Here is an 18,652-nt window from a genome sequence, read left to right as displayed (position 1 = left end):
CAATATGGAAAGCAAAACTTACTTATGTGAAAGCAAAGCTAACTTGAAAACCTTAATAATTGATAATGGATTTCTTCCTCACTTTAATGTTTTAAAAAGCTTAGTCTAGAGGAGGGAATCTTGTAACCTTTCAAAGTTTACTTTTATCTGATGATATTTTTAAAGTTAAAATATCATAGGCACAAGCTTACATTATGAAAGTGTTTTACTTGGCTAATATTTCCAGCACATATCGAAACATATACATACATTTTAAGAGCAACTAACAGGTTTGTTTGTTTTGCTAATACAGTTCTAAATTTTAACTTAAAAAATAAAATTAGTGTTTCTACTAATATGTCAATTCATGACAATACTCTCGGCATTTCTATGACTTAGAAGTTTTCATACATATAAGTAAAATGGATGGTAAACCTGGGGATAGACCTTTTATCAACAGCAAAGTATCATTTTGCTTAAGTTTGTTTATAGTAGAAACATAATTTCTTCCGTATATTTTGTGTACCTTCTTTGGTAGCTGCAAATTATACTACCTGTTACTGTTCTAAGATTTTAAAGATAAAATACGTTTATTTTAGTTTAGGTGTACTTACTAATGCATCTCGTATGCTATTCATTTACCAGTGGTTTCTAGATGCTTTGTCTATAAAAAGCTCTTATTAAACTGAAAAACTGCATTTTACAAAATCCTTGTAAGAAATTATATTCAAATTAACTTTGCCAGTCCATGTTTCTCAAAGAAATAATAGTATGCTTAAAAGTTAACAGTGTTAAATTAAGATGGCTGCTGGGTTTTAGTTTCTTGAACTATACTGCTTATGAATCTGTGTTCTTCTAGGAAGGTGCTGGATGGATGCTTTGGAGTTGGCTTTGAAATGTTCTAGTCTTCTTAAACGTACAATGATCAGGGAAGGAAAGGAACACGACCTGAGCATTTCATCAGAGAGCACACATGTGACTTTGTATGGCTTATTACGTGCTAACAATCTCCATAGCGGTGACAACTTTCAGTAAGTAGCTACTGTCACTAAATTTTATAAGGGACTATGTTGTTCACAGGCTAGTTGGTGGGCCTAGAATTTTTGTTGTATATTTAAAATTGAACTTGGCTGTTTTCTTTCCATTATATGGCCTCAGGCCTGATTTGAGATTTGCTTGGTTGCTATTACAACATATAGAAAGTCATTTCCTTGATTTTAGCTAATGTGAAGTAATTGTTCTTTCCCAAAAATACTTTGTCCTTGTACATGCTATTCCCTCCATTGAGAATGTTTCCTAGCCCTCCTTGCCCTTTTCTCCTGTCACAACCCTGTTCTTCAAGACCAATCTCAAATATTAAACTGAATACAAAGCCTTTCCTGCTTCATGACAGTAAGATGTAATATGTTTTTCTATTGCTATTCCGTAATGGCACTTATTCTACCTAGTATTTGTGGAATTCTATTATATTTTACATGTTTCAAGTTGGAACTGTATCCTATTTGTGGTTTTATCCTCTGAAATATTCATTGTAGTTAACACTAAAAAAAATTTCCCTAGGGAAGCTAACAAATACGTTGTTTGAGGTTTAGATCTTGCTTTGTAGGAAATAATTAGATTTCCCCTCTTCCCTTGTCCCAGTACTCAACTTCTGCTCTAAAGCTCCTTATTCCCATCAGCATTGAGGTTACTTTCCTCAAAGTTAGGAATGGATATTTGTTGGGGCCTCTTACCATGATTTTTCCCTTGAAAGCTCTTCAGCTGTAAACAGTCCATTGTTTTTATTGAATACCAGGTAATTTTTAAATGCTTTTATTTTGGAATCCTAAAACTTCATCTGCTTCATATATTTATTCATTTAAATTTTTTTGAGCCTCTTTTCTGTTTAAGATATTACATACCTTTCTGTATTATTTACTGCATTATAGGTAAGGAGATGAATCAGATATGACCCTAAATTTGAATGCAGTACAATAATTTTCTAGCCCTGTGATCCTGAAGAGAGGTTTTATTTTGTTTGAAACCTATAAAATGCTAGGCAACCGTAAAGGATAGGAAGAGAAGAATGACAGAAACAACCAAAGGAAGGGTGCTTTAGGGTAATACAGGATCAGGAGACTTTAGAAGATGGAAAAAGATAACATTCAGCTAGGGAATTGGGGAGGGTCAATATGACAGATTTTTATAAAGGTAAAATCAGCATAGCAACCTGTTGGCTATATGACAGAACATGAGCTGACTTGATGATGTAGAGATGAGGGGAATGGGGGCCTACCTTTGAGACATACAGTTCGTTTGGATGTAAGGGACGGGGAATGGGTGTAGTTAAAGGTTACAGGTTTAAGCCTGAGTGACTGGTAAAATCATGGTAAAATAAAAATGGACCATGTTGGGAGATGATAAATATTGGACATGTTGAGGATGCATTGGTCACAGGACACATAGATGGTATCAGCCAAGCATTTAAAAACATGGGCCTGAAGCTTATTTGCATGCATGGGCTTGAAAATCAAATAGACATGATGGTGAAGGCTTGAAATTGGCAAGCTTGCCAAAGGAGAGGGAGGATAGAGAAAATAGGAGGGCCAAGGAAGAATAAAATATCTTAAGGATAGTAGGAAGTAAGAGGGATCAGAGAGCTCAAAAAGTTGAACCATAGTAGTTGTATGGAATCCGAGCACTAAGACCATTTCGAGGAAAATGACCATCAAATCCAGTGATGCAGAGAAGTCACAGAAGATGAAGATTGGACAAGGCTATTGGATTTGTCAACTAAGCCATCATTAAGGACCTCTAAGGGAACAGATCAGTCAGTGGATTCAAGGAAGGGAAAACTGGATCATGAGAGATTAAGGAGAGTGATAAGAAAACAGGGACAGCAATTTTAGACTACATTTTTAAAATACATGATTATAAAGGGAAGGAAAGAAAAGAAGTACTATAAAAACGAATTTCTATTAAAAAAAAAAAAAAACGAATTTCTATTAGAGATTCTTGGTTAGGGGAGCCTGGGTGGCTCAGTCGGTTAAGCATGCAACCCTTGATTTCGTCTCAGGTCATGATCTCAGGGTTGTGGGATCGAGCCCGACGTCTGTCTCTGTGCTCAGCACAGTGTCTGCTTGAGATTTTCTCTCTCTCTCTGTCTCTACCCCACTCACTCACTCTCTCAAATAAATAAAACCTTTAAAAAAATAAGATTCTTTGATTAAAATCCAAACAATGAATTTTTTGCATTTTTTTTAAATTTCAGAAGTGAATTTTTTAAAATTCCGTTTTGTACAAATTATTAACCCTAATTGTATATAAGAATAGGGTTGGGGTATAGCAGCTTAATCAGTTTTAGGCTATAGGTTTATTTCCATAAACTGAAATTTCCATTAGCAGTTCTTAAAATTTTTTCTCAACATCAAGCCTATGAGTCAAGTATTAGAGAGAATTACTTTTTTATATTTTCACTTACTTTGACTTTGGAGAGACCTTTATAGGGGGAAAGTCATAATTCATTTCATCTCACTTGAGAATCTAAGGATCTTAACTTGGAAGTTTTTCTTTAGACCAGAAGTGATAGTGACATTGATTCAAGTGATGATGTTTATAAAACTAAAATAAATCTAACAAGGGAAAATCTAAACTTTTGCTTTTGGAAGCTTTTAGCCCTAAGTGGTAAAGAGGCAAAGAACTCAGTGTCCTCTTTTAATATTTCCCAGGTTTTTATTTCATTTCTCTATGCCTTTATTTACTAATCTATAAAGTGAGAATAGTAATACTACTTATAGGTTATTTTTGAGGGGTAACTGAATAAAACTGTATAAATCACAGAACAGTGCCTGACACTTAAAATCTCAATAAGTGTCACATATCATTCTGATTTATAAATTGTATATTTTTAATCTCCTTTATTCTTCCTCCTAATATTTCCTTCCCTCAAGGTTAAATGATAGTGAAATTGAACGACAGCATTTTAAGGACCAAGATATGTATTCTGATAAATCCGATAAAGAAAATGATCAAGAGCATGATGAGTCTGATAATGAGGTGATGGGGAAAAGTGAAGAAAGTGATACAGATACATCAGAAAGGCAAGATGACTCTTATATCGAACCTGAGCCCATTGAGCCTTTAAAAGAGACTACCTACACTGAACAGAGCCATGAAGAACTAGGAGAGGTAAAATCTGTGATTTTCAGACATTTTGATTTTCTAATTCTTGGGAATTTCCAAGTGAAATTGAAGATATTTCTTTGACCTATTGCTTATTTTCCTGGAAGAGAATATTTTTATGATATCTATTTTATTTTGAAAATCACATACATATGAAACATATCAGAATTTATAAACAATTAAATACGTATACTCACACAAGTACCAAATAGTCTATTAAATTTAAAGTTTACATTTTCTTCAGGTTTGTTTTTGAAATAGGATAGTACTACTTGATTTCATTGCCAGGTACAATGTCAAGTGCAAGGACACATGAGCTTACAACTTTCTTGTTATATGCTTGTTCTATGCTAGCACATAGAAGTAAATATAGTATAAATAGTAGCATGTGATGTTTTTGTAATGAATTCTTTGTGACTATCCTTCACTTTGATGTCTCTTAACAACTATTCTTTTTGCTTAAATTTTGCGCCTATAGACTTACTACCTTATAAGTTATTTCCACGCATACTGAGAATGCTTGAGATAGTTCTGTAGCTTATTAAGATTTCAACATCAGCTGTCTTATCTACATATCTAATATGTCTAAATAAATATGATATTTAAGTTTTTTTGTTAATTCCTAAAGGCAGGTGAGGCTTCTCAAACAGAAACTGTGTCTGAAGAAAATAAAAGCCTCATCTGGACATTGCTGAAACAAGTCCGTCCTGGCATGGACTTGTCCAGGGTGGTTCTGCCTACATTTATTTTGGAACCTCGTTCTTTCCTGGATAAACTTTCAGATTACTACTATCATGCAGATTTCTTATCTGAGTAAGTAGATTCTCATTTTTTTAAAATGAAAGACACTTCATGGTTTTAAGAGATTTTTCAGAGGGCTAATTACAGTGGATGCCTTACCAAAGTCAGGCTGTAAGGAGATATCACTCTTCACTCTCTTCGCCGTTTCTACAGTTGACCTCAATAAGAATACTTAATACTTTGCTATAATATTTCCATTTATGAAGCTGAGTTGAGAAATCATAAGCTTGAGGAAGACAGGAGTCTACCCCTTACGGACAGTACTGCTTGCTCAGGCTTCCTGACCCGTTCACTGACCTAACATAGGGAGAGGTGGTTAGCATTCCTTGTCCCCTGCTCCAGGTCCACTAAGCTCTTGTTCAGGTCCCATCCTGGGGCTTGTGCTTTTGTTTATACATATCCTCTCTGTATGCTCATGACACATGTGCAGCTTACCACAACTGGTATGCCCTGCCAATTGCTGGCTCATGGTATGAATCCTTACTTTCATCTTTAGTTTTCTTTCTGCCAGCAGATCCTGGGTATAATTCTGAGGAAGGCAGACATCAATATCTGTATTTAATTTAGTGATTACATTATTAGTCTGTTAGTTGCGGTAATGAACATTGCCCCCAAAAAGCACAATCTGAATCAAAAGATAATTGAGAAGCCGGGAGATTTTTTTGCAAATTAAGGCACACTCAAAGTGTTGCTTCTCCTAAAATAAAAAGGGCCCTTACAAATTTAATGAAATGATCAGCAGCCTAATAGAAAAAGGAGAGGAGGAAATGACCAGGCGGTTCAAAAATGAATAGAAACTGTCCTTAAACATGTAAATCTCACTCATAATAAGAAAACTATAAATTCAAATTATGAGCTATTATTTTTAATCCATCATAGTGACCAAAATCCAAAAGTTTTATAACCCCAGTTCTGCTTTACATCTTATTATAGTTCTTTTATCTGTCTAGAAATTTATTTCTCTCAGTATATGAAGCAGGTTCCTATGAATCACAGTAAGATCTTAAGAGATTCCTATTTTCCCAAATTATTCTGGCTACACACACTGTTGCTTAGAATTTGTGAGGCAACAGGCACTTGTACACTTCTGTTGTTGCATGATACAAACTAGCACTGTGCTTTTGAAGGAAACCTGGCAGTATTTACCAGAATTATAGATACATTCAGCCCTTTGATAAAGTAATCTTGCTTCTGGGAATAACTTCTACAGATATACCTCTACATATTCAAAATGACATATATGCAAGATTGTTGCAGCAAGGCTTGTAATAGTAAAAGATCAAATAACTCAGGTATTCAGCCACAGTTGACCAGTGGTTAAATAATTATGATACATTTACACATAAGGAAGAAGTCTATAACCTGATTTGGAGGGATCTTCAGGATTATGTGTGGGTGAAAAAAGCAAGGTACAAAAAAATGGGTGTGATTCGCTGCCTTTTCTTTCCTTTTATTTTTTTTTAAAGATTTTATTTATTCATGAGAGACACATAGAGAGAGGTAGAAACATAGGCAGAGGGAGAAGCAGGCTCCCTGCAGGGAACTTGATGCAGGACTCGATCCCAGGATCCCGGGATCATGTCCTGAGCCAAAGGTAGAGATCCTCAACCACTGAGCCATCCAGGCATCCCTGCCTTTTCTTTCTTAAAAAGTGCTCTGGCTGCATAATTGTATTTGTTTTTTTATGCTTAAAACTATTTAAATAAACATAAAAAAAGGTGCCTATATGGAGAGATGGGACAATATCAAGACATGTACTTCATATTGCTTTGAGTTTTGACCTGTATATGCAAAATATGAAATAAAACTGCATAGTAAGAGAATTTAAACCGAGGTAGGAAGAGTGCAATCAGTTGTTACTCCCAATAAGGACAAGTTTTCCACTTGGCACAGTTGTCAGTAAGCCTAAGCCTGGTCTCTTCCATTTTACGCTTCTTTTTCAGAAATCACTAGGGGTGCCTGGGTGGCTGTCAGTTAAGCATCTGACTCTTGATTTCAGCTCAGGTCATGATCTTAGGGTTGTGAGATTGGAACCAGCTTTAGGCTGGGCATGAAGACTGCTTAGTTCTTTCTCTCCTCCTTTCTCTGCCCTCTGCCCCACGCACAGATGCACATTCTCTCTCTCTCTCTCTCTCTCTCTCTCTCTTTCTCTCAGGAAAAAATCACTACACTGAACTTTCAGACATGCTTGAAGGAAATAATAGTTAAATTGTAATATACATGAAGTTGTAATATATATTTGAAAACTTGGTAGTATTCACTTCTGACATACACAATGTTTTGCAGTGTTTATAGCAACAGCAAAAGGGCAAGGGGGTAGCCGAGTCATGGCTTCTAAAAATTTCTTGTTTAAAATGAAAATTGTTCTTTGATTATCTACTACATTGATAGAATTTATTCACTCTGGAAAATCAGTTGTTAGCACGTAGGATTGAAGGCTAAGAATAGGTTAAATCCTTTTTGATTGACTTAAATTATCTTAAAACTTTCATATTTGTGATTCAAAACTTCAGTATCTTGTACTAGAACTAAAAAGGCATACAGCCCTATTTTTAAGGGAGCATTTTGCGTGGGAGAGGTTAATATCAGCCTATGGTCCTCCATTCATGTAGGATAGCACTCACCAATTACTGTTGATCTCCTCTAATTAGCATCAGTGGCTGAAAATAGACTGAATAAGGTAGACTTGATTCTTCTCTGACATAGGGAACTGAAGACCTCTAATGAAATTGTTAATGAGGCTGCTTGACATCATTCATTGCAAATGCTAGGTGGCATACAGTACTTGAATCTCAAAATATGTTTTATTTTTTTTTCAATCATAATTTCTCATAGAACTCTTAGCAACACTTAGGGCTCTACAGAACCCCGTTTGAAAGCCTTGGTTTGGAGAGTTTCCAAACACTAGAGCAAAGACCTGGGCAGTATATCAAACAATAGGAAAAATGGGGAGAAAAGCAACCAGATTATGAAAAGTTATTCTTACAGTCTGATTTACATGGTTGTTTTTGCCGTCTCTCTTAAATATGACTTAGGTTTTCCAGCCATATCTTGTACTCAGCTGTTTACTTGATAAATACAAGGGAGAATTTATGATATATTTTGTGAAAGTTTTATGCATAACCATTTTGTTTTTTTAGGGCTGCTCTTGAAGAAAATCCTTATTTCCGTTTGAGGAAAGTAGTAAAATGGTATTTGTCAGGATTCTATAAAAAGCCAAAGGTAATGTTTATATTTTACTTTCTTTAAACTTATATGAGTTCTTTATTTTTTGTATTCTTTCATTTATTTATTAATAAGCATTGATAAGCATTGACAAGGCCTCTTTGAGTTAGCAAAATTGCAAACTATTTAATCATTTAGGCCTATATTGGGATTGAAATCATTTCATTTTATTTCATGTATCTACTGTGAAATTTTATAAGGATAGTTCCCAGATGACACTGTTAAACCTAATTTGACTGGTTTAAACTATTTTGAATCTTCCAGATTTGTATTTTGAAACTTGTATGTTTTTTTACCAGGGACTGAAGAAACCTTACAATCCTATACTTGGTGAGACTTTCCGTTGTTTGTGGATTCATCCCAGAACAAACAGCAAAACTTTTTATATTGCTGAACAGGTATTAGAAGTGCATGTTACAGAAACAAAACTGGTTTGGAAGTTATTGGAATGTTTTAATAAAAAAATATTAACTCCGTAAACTCACTGTTAATTAACCTTTCTTATTAATGAACATTTGATAAGCATTAAACCTTTTACTACTAAATACTACTAAATATCATACTTAAAATATTACTATTAGTTCATGGAATCCTGTGACCAAAATAAATCTTTATTTTTCCTGCATCTCCCCCCACGACCCCAGTTTTGTTTCCTTTATGACCAAAAATGTCCAATGATCTCCTAGTTCCTAAATCAGATTTACACTCATTTGTCTGGCATTCAAGGTCTTCCATATCTTTCTAAATTAATCTCAAATTAGATATCTTTCTGAACCTTCTGTAGTGCATTCATAATTAGTTAACCTGATATTGCACTTTTTTGCCTCTTTATTTTAAAATTTGATTCTCCCATCCCAGTATTTCTTCTCAGGTATTCTCCATCTAAACCAACCCTGACTTGCTCTTCTTTCATGATCCAAGTGACTACATATCCCAGTGATTTTTCCCTTCTCAGATTTCAGTATTTTTTTTGTGACTATCCATTAAGCTGTTATTTTAACACATTATTTAACTTTTTACAAAATATTTATTTCCTAATTGAATTCCTTTAAGGAATGCCCTCCCTATAAACCTCTCATTTTGTTTTACACATGGTAGGCAGTCAAAAATATTTCTTAGTTTTAATCTTTGATTAGGTTAGACTTATATACATTTATATTCATGATTCTCAATCTTTTCTCCTCATCCCCCTTTCCCCTTGGTCCTGAGGAATATGACATTTTTTCCTCAATAAAAATCACTTATCACCATAACAATTCTCATTGGAGTGTAAGAAGGATGAGGAAACTATGTGTCATTTGAAAAACCTTCCTCTACCCTAGAGATTTAGATATGCCTCTTAAGACCACTCAGCTGTGTATTAATTTTTTAAAAATTATTGGTTGTACCATATTGCATTTTAGCTCACTATAATTCCTCACTGAATTGAGAAACTTGAAAAGAGTTTGATTTTAGTTTTAACTCATTTCAAAAAACCTAAGGTATTTATATATTGAAAATATTAGATTACTTAAGTAATATTTGTCAAAGCTTTTGTTTCCTATCACCTATTCAGTAATCCATATGAAGAATAGCCACTGTTTTAGTTATCCATTGCTATATAATAAGTGACTGCCAAAACTTAATGGCTTAAAACAAACATTTATTAGCTCCTACAATGAAGTTTAGGAATCTGAGAACTGCTTAGCTGGATGGTTCTGGCTCAGGATCTTTCATGAGAGTGCAGTCAAGATGTTGGGCATCTTTGCAATCATCTGAAGACTTACCTGGGCTGGTAGATTTCACTTCCAAGCTTATCACATGGCTTTTGACAAGAGCACTCAGTTCTTTCCACATTGCTTCTCTATAGGGTTATTCACAACATGCAAGCTGGCTTCTCAGACCTAATGATCTGAGAGAGAGAGAGAGACATCAAAATGGATAGTGCATTATAACTTAATTTCAGAAGTGACATGCTGTTACTTTTATACAAACTAACTTTGAAACAGTGTAAAAGGAGCACCTCTCATGCCTAATGACATGAATACCAGGAGGTAGTTTCCTTGGGAGATATCTTGGAGGCTGTTTACTATAATCATCAATGTTTAATTTTACCACTTACCAAACATTACTTCTTATTAGAGTATACTTTTAAGACTTGAAATTTTGGTAATAGCACAATAATATGTTTGTTATTATATTTTACATTTTTTTCTTGTGTTCAATAGGTGTCCCATCATCCACCAATATCTGCCTTTTATGTTAGTAATCGAAAGGATGGATTTTGCCTTAGTGGGAGTATCCTGGCTAAGTCCAAGTTCTATGGTAAGTTTCTCCTTTTTTCAATCTGCACCCTTTTCTGGAAGGTAGTATTCTCCGGTGAGGTTTTCTATAGACAATTCTTGGGCTGTTTTTAGTAAGGAATTTATATATCATTGTAAATATCATCCTTACTTGGATAATGGCTTTTCCTTTTTGTATTTCTCTTTGCCCATTCGTAAGTCTAATTCATAAGTATGACCCATTTTGTGTAAGTATTCATCACGTATGTGTAAATTCATGGGAAACACCACTTATCCAAAAGACAGAATGATTGACCACTTTAGCAAGCTACTTTAGCTCATAATTTGCTTATTTTACCTTTAGTTCCACTTGAGGTCTTTTATTCCATCTTATTATACCTGAGGGCTTGATCATTCTATTTAGTCTTTAAATAGAGAAAGAATGCAGTTAAAATCCTTGGTCTAGGGTTACTCAGTAGTGATATTTAATCTTGGACCAAATAACATACAAATAAAAACTTTTGTTAGTACAAGGGAAAATATAGAAATATGGTTATGGTAGGAAACTATAATCTAAAAACTATGACAATTCAAACAAATGGCCAAAGCTATATACCAGGAGAAGTATTTAACCTTAAGTACTTTTTTTTTAAAGATTTTATTTATTTGTCAGAGAGAGAGAGAGAGCACAAGCAGAGGGAGCAGCAGGCAGAGGGAGAAGCAGGCTCCCTGCTAAGGAGAGCCCTATGCAGGGCTGGGATCATGACCTAAGCCAAAAATAGACCCTTAACCAACTGAGCCACCCAGACATCCTTTTTATTTGTTTTTTTCTTAATTAATTTTTAAATGGAGAAAAATCAGTTATTTAAATTTAAACCTGAGAGAAAAACATAATTATGATAAAATTAGAAAAATACAAGAACAGAAACCAAGGGGTCTGGTTATCTGATAGAGTGGAGAACTATAGATAAGTCTGTAACAGGGAAATCTAAAAATAGCTTTTTTTTTAAAGATTTTATTTATTTATTCATGAGACACACAGAGAGAGAGAGAGAGGGGCAGAGACACAGGCACAGACAGAGAGGGAGAAGCAGGCTCCATGCAGGGAGCACCGACATGGGACTCAGATCAGGAACAAGGCAAAAATGTTCACTCTCACTGTTTTGTACAAAATTGTATTAGAAGTCACAGCCAATGCAACAGACAAGTTAAAGAAAAAGCATACAGATTAGAAAGGAGAAAGTTAAAAACCATATACAGGGGCACCTGGGTGGCTTAGTGGTTGAGCATCTGCCTTCAGCCCAGGGCATTGACCCCAGGGTCCCAGGATCGAGTCCCACATCAGGTTTTCCACATGGAGCCTGATTCTCCCTCTGCCTATGCTTCTGCCTCTCTCTCTCTCTCTCTCTCTCTGTGTGTCTCTTGTGAATAGATAAATAAAATCTTTAAAAAAAAAAAAAAACATATACATACCTGATCTATACAGATAATTCTTAAGAACAAATAAAAACTACTAGAACTAATAAATGAATTTAGTAAGGTTGCTGGATACAAGGTCAAAATACAAAAAGTCCATTGTATTTCTATACAGAATGAAATTTAAAAAACACCTCCAATTATAATATGTGGAAAAAAATGTTTAGGAATAAAGTAAAAGATGTGTAAGACTTAGACACTGAAAAACTACAAAGCATTGCTGAGGAAAATTAAAGAAGATTCATGTAAATAGATATACTATGTTCATATATTAGATTTTTTAAATTGTTACAATGGCATGAATTGTTGATACAACAGCAATGGATGAATGTGAAAAACACTTTGCTAAGTGAAAGAAGTCAAACACAAACTATTTATTCTGTGATGCCATCTGTACAAATAGAACTACCATGATAGAAACCAGACCAGTGGTTTCCTGGGGCTGGAGGAAAGGATTGACTGCCAAGAAGCAAGGGGGAGCTTTTTGGGGTAATACAAAGTTCTGTATCTTCATTGTGGTAGTGATGATGATGATTATGTGACTGTATACAGTTGCCAAGATTGTCAATATACATACTTAAAGTGGGTCACTTACAGTAGGTAAATTATGCTTCAATAAAATGTGATGAGAGGGAAGAATTCTCATGGGAGAAAAGCTAGAAGAAAATACATTGGAATTTTATCATCAGTTGCATTTTGATAGGTTATGCTTATGTTTTTTTCTAAATTATCTATAGTATTTCATCAATTTTAAGCACTAAAAGTAACTGTGTAACTTATAGATAAGAAATAATGTTTTTATTCAAACATAGATATGTTATTAAGCCATACCATAAAACAGTGTTTTACTGCATGTTCTACATGATTAAGATTTTTAAGAGCCTCATGTAAAATAACATAACAAGCACATAACTGTACCTTTTAAAAGTACTCATTTTGTAAGGCTAGGAATATGGGTCCCATAGTTTTGGATATAACAGATATACACATTGAGATTGAGACATTTTTAAGATGTTCCACTGTAGATGTATGGTAGGTATCTTAAGTATATTTTGTTTATTTTGAATTGGTTGCATTAGTTTTGTGAAATTTAATAAATGATATTTATTCTAGGAAACTCATTGTCTGCAATATTAGAAGGAGAAGCACGATTAACTTTCTTGAATAGAGGTGAAGATTATGTCATGACAATGCCATATGCTCATTGTAAAGGTAAGTATTTTCCATACTTGAGTTAGATATTCTGTAAGCCTTTTTAAGTAAATGTATATGGCTGTAATTTCTTGTGTTTTGTGATTGATAGAGTCAACCTTTTGTTTGAAAGTGTCCTTGGTTTATAGATATTTAAGATTATTGCTGTCATCTACTGAATGTTTCTGTGGCAAATTAATTCACTCACAACGGACTTTTTATGACACATACTTCCGCTGGAAGAGGCTGATTTATAATAATGGAATTTCATTTAGCTAATATGCAGGATTTAAAATTGGTGAAACTGCCATTATTTCAAAATCCTTAAAAGTGATTTTCAACTTTTTTGTACCACCACCCTTTTTAAGACGTTAATTCACTGCTTTTCACTATACTAAGTCCTTTAAAAATTTTTTCTTATACTCAGCAATTTCTTAAAAACCAACGTATTATACTTTTTCCCCATTATTGAGGATACAGATAAAGATACTGTCATTTAGGACAGACCAGGGACCCAACCATTCTATGTACCTTACATTTATAAACTCATTAATCACTTCAGCAGACCTGTAAAGTAGGTGGAGTGTCTGTTTCTGTTTCATGAATATGGAAAATGAGGCACACAGATGTTAATTTGCCTGAGATATCAGACCTAGGATGTTGCAGAGTCAAGATCAATGTGACCTGCACTATTATGCGTGTGCTTCAATATTCAGTTTGTTCATTATCTGTATACTCCATTCCAACCCATTTTTTAAAAATAACTTTTTGGGGTAATTATCCTCTTTTAGGAACTGATTCATGAAAGCATGGAAATTATTTAATGTGGCCTCATTTCACAGATGTAGAAACTGAGAAAGTTAAGAATCTTCTGTAAGGCCAAACCAGTGAGAACTCTGAAACTAAACTCCCATCTAGTGTAACATGGGACCTACCTTGTTTGAAGTACAAGAGTAGGGACACCTGGATGGCTCGTGGTTGAGCATCTACCTTTGGCTCAGGGCATGATCCCAGCCGAGGTCCTGGGATTGTGTCCTGCATCAGGCTCCCAGGCTCCCTAGGAGCCTGCTTCTTCCTCTGCCTTATGTTCCTGTCTCTTTCTGTGTCTCTCATGAATAAATAAAGTCTTAAAAAAAAAAAAAAGTACAAGAGTAGCCACCTTGTGACTTCAGGCTAGATAATTCTTAGAGCTTCATGTGTGGTTCTTAAAATAGGCATGAAGTGAAATATCTGAAATCATGAACTAAATTGATAAGAAACATATTTTAACATATTTACATCATTTAGAATAAAGAAAATGATATTTTATGTAGATACCTAATGCCAGTATTCTCTAGCATGAAAAAAAAAGAAATTATAATAGCTCTTGTGAATGAGCATAGGAAATAATGATTGTTTTCTACCCTTGTGTATTTTCCAAGATGTGTTCCTCAAATTCTTAATCTCACAAATTGTTTTACACCTTCCATAGCCAAATAAGTATGAGACACACTGCATAGTCTGGTCCCCACTTGGAAGTTAACATTGTGCTTTTGTATATTAAAGGCTGCCTTAACAGTTTAGTCCAAGAACAGATCACACGTGTACATGTACACACACACACTTGCACACACACACACACACAAACTTTAACAAAAGTAAATGAATTTTCTCAACTTTAAGTCACAGAACCTCTTGAGGGTTTTGTTTTTTTTACATGTTTGTCTTACTTATACAGTTGATTCTTAGGATGAGCAGTAGTTATGTTCCATAAAGTCACCACAAACACATTTTAATGAATACTAAACCATTGCTCCTAGGGGAAACACAAGATTAGTTTCCTATGAGTCACCTTTTCATCAACCAATCAATATATAACCTTGTTTCTATTTAAAAACACTTTACTGTATAGCATTGATACAGTAACATTGAACTGACAGCCAACAGCACTATAACTGATGCCTGAACCAAGCTTTAACACACATTTTCTCCATAAGGTACATTATATCCTTCTGTGCTTAGGAATGCTAGGCAGCCCTTTAGCACTACAGTTAGAAGTCATTTTAAACTATAAAATAGCAACAAAAATCACCAAACTGTGAAAAATGTGGCACTTACATATACTGCAAAAAAGGCACTTGTTTACCAAGTGAGGGATGACATCAGGAGGACATGTTACCTTGTTCAGCCTCAACTGGCAATTTGCACATGGGAAAACTCAGATTTTTCACCACTCTTTGCATGTCCATGGAAGACTACAAAGGTGCTGTGGATGTTTATTTTGGGATTGCTAACATGTTTTAGTGAGAATGTGAATTCACACATAATTTGATCTACAAATGGAATGGAATCTGCAAATAATTGTATCCTCTGTTATCTAAGTCCTACAGAAACAACTTTGTCTGTTTCAGATTTTTATTGGGTGGGGACAGAATACACTTGAATTATTGGTCTCTCCTAGAAGGAGAGTAGATTGAAAAGTTCTGCTTGTTATTAGCTAGTATCTCTCTTCAACCTTTTGTCAAAATTGTTTTGTTTTTTCCTTTAGGAATTCTTTATGGCACAATGACACTGGAGCTTGGTGGAATAGTCAATATTACATGTCAAAAAACTGGATACAGTGCAATACTTGAATTCAAACTAAAGGTTAGTACAGATAGAAGGTATCACCCAATTTAAAGAGGATCTGTGCTATTAATATTGGACAAAGAGCCCAGTTTAGTTCCTTCATTAAAAAACGAATTTAAGAGCACAGAGTTCATCAGAGGGCAGCCTGGGCAGATCCAAAACAACAGAAAGCCATCATTTTTTGTTTATTGATTTTAATTAATAAGACTATTGGTATTTTATGGAAGATGAGATCTATGAAGTGAATGGATAGAAATTTCTTAGTAAATTAAAGCATTTCTTTACAAAATACCACAAAGTATATATCAGCTAGAGCTAAAGTTGTATACATTAAGAATTGTATTGTTTACTATTTCTGCCTAATAATTTACTCAAACTCACAGCCTTGAAAACAACCTTGCTCTGATCTGTGGTAGTTCTATCAGTTGGGAACTTAGAGCATATTGGGGGTAGTTTTTCTCTTCCACATAATGTTTGGGGCCTCAGTTAGTAAGACTTGCAGGTTGTGAGTGGCTCAACAGTTGGAACCAGAGTTATGTGAAGGCTCATCACTTACATGTCTTGTGCTGGGGTTGGAACAACTTAAAGACTAGGACTGCTGATCTGAGCACCTGTACATATGGCCCTTCCATGTGGCTTGGCTGCCTCTCAGCATGGCCACTTCAAGATAGACTTCTTATTTGGCAGCTCACAGTTACAAGTGTTTTTGTGAACAAGGTGGAAGCTGCATTGCTATTCATGATTTGGTTGCATAAAAGTCAAATGACATCACTTCTACCATTTTTGATTAGTTGAAGAGTTATAAGCCCACCTAAATTTAAGAGGAAAGGATGTAGACCCCACTTCTCAATGGGAAGATGGCCATCTTTGGAAAATTTTGTCTGCCTCTAAGTGAAAGGGAAATGTATGACCTTTTCCATGTGGCAGTTATTGGTATAGGACAATACAATATGTCCAGATAAGAATATTTCTATGAACTGTATGATATTTGTTACTAAATTTCTTCTGTTTTGATATCCAGCTGATCAACTTTGTTCTTATAAAAAGTATCAGAAGTAGTATTTGGTACAGTGCCCTTTTTTCCTTAATCTTAGCAAATTTTTTGATTATATGGTGATAATGACATCTGAAAATCATGACTAAAGATGTCTTAAGTAATTTTCCACACCTGTAAGGGTGTCACTGACGAGAGACATCAGTAAGGCAATATATAGAAACTCAGTGTATTCTTTCTAATTTAATTTTTGGATGATTTTTTGATTAAGTTTTGTTTTACTGTTTTGTTTCAAAGGAAAGACTATTATTCGAATAGGTAAATTAAGTCCCTCAAGTCCACTGAATTTAAGCAGTAGCTTAAATAGACTGCAACATTGATGGACCATGGTTGAGTCAGAAGAGCACACAGGGCATGAGTCATCGTTTGTGATCTTTCTCAGTATGTGTATTTGGACATCACACAGTCCGTTTGTTTTTACCTTTATTTTCCACAGCAACAGATTCCAGTTTTTTTCGTTGAACATTTCTGACTAAAATTTGAGTCAGGATTTCATCCTCTTTGCCTTCAAAAACTATACCATTACTTCTTTCATTCCTTTTTGTCTATATTATGTGTAAATAGAAGTTTAAAGCAAAATATTTCTGTGATGTTTTTTCTTTTAAAAGCCATTTCTAGGTAGTAGTGACTGTGTTAATCAAATATCAGGGAAACTTAAATTGGGAAAAGAAGTCCTAGCTACTTTGGAAGGCCATTGGGTAAGTATTTTTGTATTTTCTCTTGACAAGAAGACTGTATTCTGTGAAAAAAAATTAAAATAACATTTTATAAGTTCACTTATTCCACTGCTAAAAGCATCATTCAACATAAGCTTCAGCCTAACCAGTATTATTATAGCATTGATCTATCAACAATATTTAATTTCATGTAATACTTTATCTTTCCAAGACTTTATTTCAATAAAAATACTAACATATACCACTTATAATGTACTGCACTGTTTAAAAATGTTACTCTGGGGGTCCCTGGATGGCTCAGTGGTTTAGTGCCTGCCTTTGGCCCAGGGCGTGCTCCTGGAGACCTGGGATTGAGTCCCGCATCGGGCTCCCTACGTGGAGCCTGCTTCTCCTTCTGCCTGTGTCTCTGCCTCTCTCTCTCTCTCTCTCTCTCTGTCTCTCATGAATAAATGAATAAAATCTTTAAAAAAAATAAAAATAAAAATGTTACTCAGAGACGCCTGGGTGGCTTAGTGGTTAAGCATCTGCATTCTGCTCAGGGCGTGATCCTGGAGACCCGGGATGGAGTCCCACGCCTGCATGGAGCCTGCTTCTCCCTCTGCCTGTGTCTCTGCCTCTCTCTTTCTCTCTCTCTCTCTCTGTGTCTCATGAATAAATAAATAAAATATTTTAAAAATAATAAAGATGTTACTCGTATTACCTCATTTAATACTTAATAACTATATGAAATGGGTACTGTTACTGTCTCCATTTTACAGAGGAGAACACTGAGGCACAGAGTTTAATTTGCTCAAAGTGAGGGCAGCCTGGGTGGCTCAGTGGTTTAGCGCCATCAGCCCAGGGCATGATCCTGGAGACCCGGGATCAAGTCCCACGTTGGGCTCCCTATGTGGAGCCTGCTTCTTCCTCTCCCTATGTCTCTGCCTCTCTCTCTCTCTCTTTCATGAAAAAATAAATAAAATCTTTAAAAATAATAATAATTTGCTCAAAGTGATGGGACAAGAATTACAGCCCATGTTCTCTGGCTCCAGGGTTGTGTTTCTATTCCGAGCAGTATACTGCCTCTCACCCAGAAGAATTACATTTCCTTTTGAGGAACATGGAAAGGACACAGTAGCATTTGAGAGCAATGGTGTTGATTTATTTCTCTACTGATACAAATTCACTTATAGAATTTTGTTAAGAGGAGCTTAAACGAATAAGAAGGCTATATCACGGTA

General features: G+C 35.0%; 1 protein-coding gene across 9 annotated transcripts in view; it reads left to right on the top strand.

Moving 5' to 3' along the window:
- OSBPL8 (oxysterol binding protein like 8) overlaps window positions 1-18,652 on the top strand; it is a 147,777-nt gene that overhangs the window by 113,746 nt on the left and 15,379 nt on the right. For all 9 annotated transcript variants that reach the window (XM_077845564.1, XM_077845565.1, XM_077845563.1 and 6 more), the window contains 9 exons: window positions 839-1,010; window positions 3,909-4,146; window positions 4,769-4,953; window positions 8,082-8,163; window positions 8,466-8,564; window positions 10,374-10,470; window positions 13,017-13,115; window positions 15,622-15,719; window positions 17,364-17,453. In XM_077845564.1, coding sequence (XP_077701690.1) covers window positions 839-1,010; window positions 3,909-4,146; window positions 4,769-4,953; window positions 8,082-8,163; window positions 8,466-8,564; window positions 10,374-10,470; window positions 13,017-13,115; window positions 15,622-15,719; window positions 17,364-17,453 — 1,160 coding nt within the window. The remainder of the gene's footprint in view (window positions 1-838; window positions 1,011-3,908; window positions 4,147-4,768; window positions 4,954-8,081; window positions 8,164-8,465; window positions 8,565-10,373; window positions 10,471-13,016; window positions 13,116-15,621; window positions 15,720-17,363; window positions 17,454-18,652) is intronic.

Source organism: Canis aureus, chromosome 13 (assembly GCF_053574225.1).
Source record: "Canis aureus isolate CA01 chromosome 13, VMU_Caureus_v.1.0, whole genome shotgun sequence".
Lineage (NCBI taxonomy): Eukaryota > Metazoa > Chordata > Mammalia > Carnivora > Canidae > Canis > Canis aureus.
The sequence above is the reverse complement of the archived record's forward strand: the minus strand, read 5'-3'. Positions and strand labels throughout refer to the sequence as shown.